This window comes from Eucalyptus grandis, chromosome 5, assembly GCF_016545825.1.
Source record: "Eucalyptus grandis isolate ANBG69807.140 chromosome 5, ASM1654582v1, whole genome shotgun sequence".
In the NCBI taxonomy this organism is placed as follows: domain Eukaryota; kingdom Viridiplantae; phylum Streptophyta; class Magnoliopsida; order Myrtales; family Myrtaceae; genus Eucalyptus; species Eucalyptus grandis.
Window position 1 is genome coordinate 11,082,206 of NC_052616.1, and position 5,353 is coordinate 11,087,558.

Genomic DNA, 5,353 nt, shown 5'->3' on the forward strand with positions numbered 1-5,353 from the left:
ACGCGAAGTAAATCAGACTAAGGTGGCTTATCTTTTTCTGCGCTGTTATCATTCCTTTTGGGGCCCCAAAAGGGCTCTGTTTATCTTCCTTGAAAGGAAGAAAATTCTATCCGATGGCGGACAAGGGCAGATGGAAAGGCGCGACGGTGATGACGCGAGCGGAAATGGTGGATCCCATTCCCATCCGATCGTTTCGACTCGGGGGCCGTGGGTCCGGTCGAGTCCGTAGTGCCCCCATTATTTTCTAGCCAATGTCCTCGATCGCACGCAACAGCATGGCGTACGAACCATTGCCCCGCCCCGATATTTCCTCCTCTTTTCAACCCAGGAAGCGTAGCTCCTTTAACTTCTCTGCGATGATAGGGACATTGCGTCCTCTCTCTCTCTCTCTCTCTCTCTTTCTGCGCATCCATCCAAGCACAATCCACACCATTGCTGTGGTAATCGCACTTGTAATTTGGTGATTTCATGTCGAATAATGTTACCTGCAGCTCTTCTAAACAAGATGATTACTGAGTGGATAATTGTTGAGGCACAAAGATGGTCCCGATTGCCATCTATCCACGAATTCGATGCAATGGATTGTGTCGTACTATACTATTATTGTCTCTTTGTTTATGTGGATGATTTGCACCTTGGTCGATTTTGTATGTGGATATCGGATAGGATGCGGTAGGAAAATGGAATCTTTTATCAACCCATGTTTGTGTTTTAATGCCTTACTCTATGGTCTTTTCAAAATGATATCTTTCTTTGAACCTTGAAAAGGCCGTGAAGAGGCTTGTAACTATGTCTTTATAAAGAAAGGATTTGCACGGGATTGTGACTTACCATGTTGCCGACGAAATGTTCGGTTTAAGGAGCTATCGAAACACTAACAGCCCACTTGATGAGTTCATCGCAACAGTTGCATCAGATTGGGAGAGCCTTAGTCTAGATCGATCCTTCACATACTAACCAATATTTTTTAAGATCAATAAATAAGCTGCGGAATCTAACTCATGCTGTTAGGCTTGTAAATAAAGTCTTGAACCACTTGACTAATCACATAATTAATGAATATCAATCAAATGCAAAATATCATCTGTTTATCTAAATGCTTGCATATAGTTCGTCACATCACCGGTGACTCGGTGAGGCACATGTCTTGGTCGGAAATAATTATCTTAATGTAAAATATAATTTGTACTTTGATACGCATGTAACCTTACTATTTTGCATATTCATACACGGAAAAGCCTATTCTATTCAAATCCATCGGGTGGGCCACTACCGAACTGCAACAAGATGGATGCAGACAGGACTCCATGACCAATGACCATGACTGATGTAATGCTCTCGTGAAAGTCAGTCCAGCAGGACGTGTCCGTTCCCATGGGAAAAGATGGTGCATTAAATGTTGCAGTGCTGCATTAATTTCATCAGTTTTGGCCCGTCTCTCATGCACATGAATTTTTTCGTGGTACACTCGGGCCCGTTTCGACATTCAACAAACGCGGAAAAAGACATTTCTCTCTCTTTTTCAGCCGAAGATTAAAATATTACTCAAATTTAACCATAATATGAAATATGATTAATATCACGATCTCATCATGCACATGAATTTTTTCGTGGTACACTCGGGCCCGTTTCTTTGACATTCAACAAATGTAGAAAAGGACATTTCTCTCTCTTTTTCAACCGAAGATTAAAATATTACTCAAATTTAACCATAGTATGAAATATAATTAGTATCACGAGAGAATTTCAAATTGACATATTTATAAAAATTTTATCTTGAACTAATTTTTTAACAATTAAAAACTATAAACCGGTATATGTGGTAGATTTACGATTTGTTAATTTTTGTTAAATTGGATTAATATTACGAAATATCAGAAATCGGTACGCTTATGACAAATGAAGGCTAAAACTTCAAACTAGTACTTTTCTCAACTGTCACGTATCATCCAACTCAATAATTTGATGTAATTTAACAAAAATTAATGAGAAATAAATTTATCATATTTATACTAATTTGGGATTTTTGATGGAGAAAAATAGTTTAAGATAAATTAATGGGATTTTTGAGATGGTTTAGCCCTATGAAATAAATCAACGTAAGTAAATAAATCGATATCTGAATACCGTGAAAGTTTTAAAAAAGAGTTAAGATGCATGAATCATAAATTTAAAAATCCATCAAGCCTTTCAATTAGGGGTACGGTGTTGTCAATCAATTGAAAGACTTGGGCAGAGCCCTATCAATATAGTAGTGGGTCTTTCACCTGTCTTACCTCAACTTTAGTGTAGAGAGAGCTATTATACTTCTTCACTCGATGATAGTCAATTCTGAAAAATTGACGTGATGTCTACCTTCTTTATCATATAGACCTTTCATTTCTCATTAAAGCTTTTCTTTCCGAGTGAGTGGAATTACGAGAGTGACATTACAAGGTCTCCTATTCGAGGACAAGTCTCCTGTTTTTTTTTTTTTCTCTTGAGTTTTTTAAGGACATGATCAAGTCCAGAAAGTTTCGAATGTTTTCAATATAGAAAGGAGGAGTTAAGATGCCTCAAGCGTACATTTAAAGACTTAAGTAAAAAGTAAAAGTCAATTCCAACTAACCCTTCTTTTTGTGGAAACTCGAAATGAATCAGAATTAATCGCCAGATTAGCAAATGCAGCGGAGCCCTATTTCTAGGGAGATCCAAACGGCAAAATCATGTGGAGCCGAGCCTCGCATCATTTCCAATCTCGAAAGGTGTCGACGTGTTCTGCTTCTGCAGTTTCGGGATGCGTAGCTGGCCACTCCATCAGTCAGTCACCTCTGTGGCAGCACTTCGACGCAACCAAGGATGATGCTGCTTCCCTGTCTTGTCCTGTGTGAATTAAAAACACTACAGATTTTCAAAAGGAGAAAAAAAGGAGAAGATAGCAAAGCGGACATTAGATTCGAGTTCGTCCAGAACATGGTCGGGAAGAAGGCTGAAATGGGGGGGCACACAGACTGTGAACGCAAAGGCCATCGTCGGCCCGTGGAATTTGTGGGCGACTGTTTTTTTCTCTTTTGGCCTTTTCCTTCTGTTCACGCATTTCGCCTTTGCTTGCATCCATTGCTATGGTCTAAAGGAGGTAACTTTTCCCATGGGAATGCGGCTCTTGAATTTCGGTGGGCTGTGCGATTCCAACCGGGATGCGATTAGGACCTAATACCCTAAAAGATCTTCGGCTTTAACTCTCATTCTAATTTTATCTTTTATGTTATAAAAAATCTCAATCTTTAGATTTTGTTCGATTCTGTCATAATTTTTTTTTCTCACAAAATCTTTTAACTTTAGATCTAGTCTCAATTCTACTATGAACTTTTGTTATCTCATAAAAAATCCTCAATTTTAAGTCAAGTACCAATTTTACCATAAATTTTAAAATTCCCACTTTCAGGTCTAATTTCAATTTCACCCTAATTTTTTTTCCCGTCTTGTACTTGAGTTTCAATCTGCTCTCCATTAACTCAACGTCAAAATCGCCCTTAGTGATGTTGCGCTTGTCGATCTCTCAAGGTTGCACTCAGGACACTCGGAACAATTTGCCTTTAGGAGTTTTTCATCTCTCGATTGTAATGAGAAATTTTGGACAGAGAATTAATTAGGATAGATTTAGAACTCAAGTAAAAGTTTTTGATTTTTTTTTATCAAAGTGAAAAAACTTTAGGATAAAATCTAGACAAGACCTAAAGTTGAAAAAGTTTATGATAAAATTAGAACAAGACTCAAAGCAGAGGACTTTATGATAGAATAGGGAATGAATCTAAATTTGGAACTTTTTCACAGGGCAAAGATAAAATTAGGATGAAAGTTAAGGTCGGAGGATATTTATAGTACTAAGTCAAGGTGATGATGTGAGCGTCCAGATTCTTTCGATCGTAAAGCGTCGAACCGGTCGGGGCAGAAGATCGCGAAGCGAGCCGGAAACCCACGTCGGGTCCAGCCCAACCCGACCCGAATTCTCTCGGACGATGTTGTCCGATTACATTTCTAGGAACTTCCACGCGAACGTGGAACTTGCATTATTGAACTGGTCGTGGTTTCCTTGTCTGTACCGCGCAACCTGTCTGCTCCGTTTTGCTGCGGAGAAATTGACCGTCGGGGAGCTCTCTCTGTTTCGCGATTCTGAGGTCAGTAAGAGAGAGAAAGAGAGAGAGAGTAAGAGAGAGAAAGAGAGAGAGAAGTGCACGCCTGGAGTGCACGTATACGTTTCTTGCTGCATATAAATTCCCACTCGCCACCCTCTCTCTCTCTTAGTGCCTTGTGCTCTGTAAAAAGCAGAACGAACTTCGTCATACGAAAGCCTCTGCCTCGCGTTAAAAGCCGGACCCGAAAGCTTCGATCTGACGGAAGGATCGGAATGCGACCGTCGCCGATGGACACGACCCCGGGAGCCGCCGTACGCACCGTGGTCGTCCACCTCCTCGCGCCACCGCCGGCGGCGTGCGGCCTCAACGGCTGCAGGTGGCGGACGACGAATGTCCCCTCCTCCTTCTCCTCCTCCGGCGACATCCTGACCTACGTCATCGTCCTCGTCCTCTGCTTTCTCCTCTGCGCCCTCGCCCTCACCTTCGCCGTCCGCTGCTTCCTCCGCGGCCAGCCGCCGCCGCTGCCGCTGGGCCACCCTCCTCCTCTGGCTGGCCAGGGCGAGGCCGAGCCGAAGCCCGCCGGCGAGGCGGCCGCGCCCCCGCTGGCGGCGGCGGCGCTGATGGTGTTCTCGCCCGGGGTGGAGCTGGCCGGCGCGGAGGCGGACTGCGCGATTTGCCTGACGGAGTTCGTGGGAGGGGAGGAGATCCGGGTCCTGAAGAGCTGCAGGCACGGGTTCCACGATCAATGCATACAGAGGTGGCTGTCTTCGAAGACGTCTTGCCCGACCTGCCGCAGCAGCTGCGTCGTCCATTGCGCGGAGGACGAGGACGGCACCGCCCACTGCTCTGAAAATGGCGGAACGGCGGCTTCTCTTCCTCAGAGAGTGGCAGAGCAAGTTTGATCGCGTCGAAGGGTTCGTGCGGTTTTTCATTTCATCTTTCGCCTCTGGAAATTCGAATTCCTTGCTTGTGTTGGTGATTGATTTTCTCAGTCATCAATGAAAAGAGTCTGTAAATTCTCGTCTTCATAGTTCTTTCGCGTGCTTCTGCACCGCCATGCGAGAGACTTCAAGCTCTGCAGCTGAAGTTCTGTGCTTCTCTGAACTAGGCTTGATCATCGGCCTCGCCAGCTATTCCGGGCGATCCCGCCCCGGTTAGGCTCAGGCCGACCGAAGAATTGTACTTAATTTTTTTTTTTCTTATATGCGAGTTTGGGTGGCAAATTAACCCGCCTTTCA

The 5,353-nt window shown here is 43.6% G+C and overlaps 1 protein-coding gene across 1 annotated transcript; it reads left to right on the plus strand.

Annotated features, from left to right (window-relative positions):
• Window positions 1-4,402: 4,402 nt before the first annotated feature.
• Window positions 4,403-5,017, plus strand: LOC104444175 (RING-H2 finger protein ATL79-like). Its single transcript, XM_010057805.3, has one exon. The coding sequence runs from the start codon at window positions 4,403-4,405 to the stop codon at window positions 5,015-5,017; it is 615 nt and encodes a 204-aa protein (XP_010056107.3).
• The last annotated feature ends 336 nt before the right edge of the window (window positions 5,018-5,353 follow it).

Bases quoted from the DNA above. Each gene is read 5' to 3' on its own strand.
- LOC104444175 (XM_010057805.3), top strand. From the start codon at position 4,403: ATGGACACGACCCCGGGAGCCGCCGTACGCACCGTGGTCGTCCACCTC.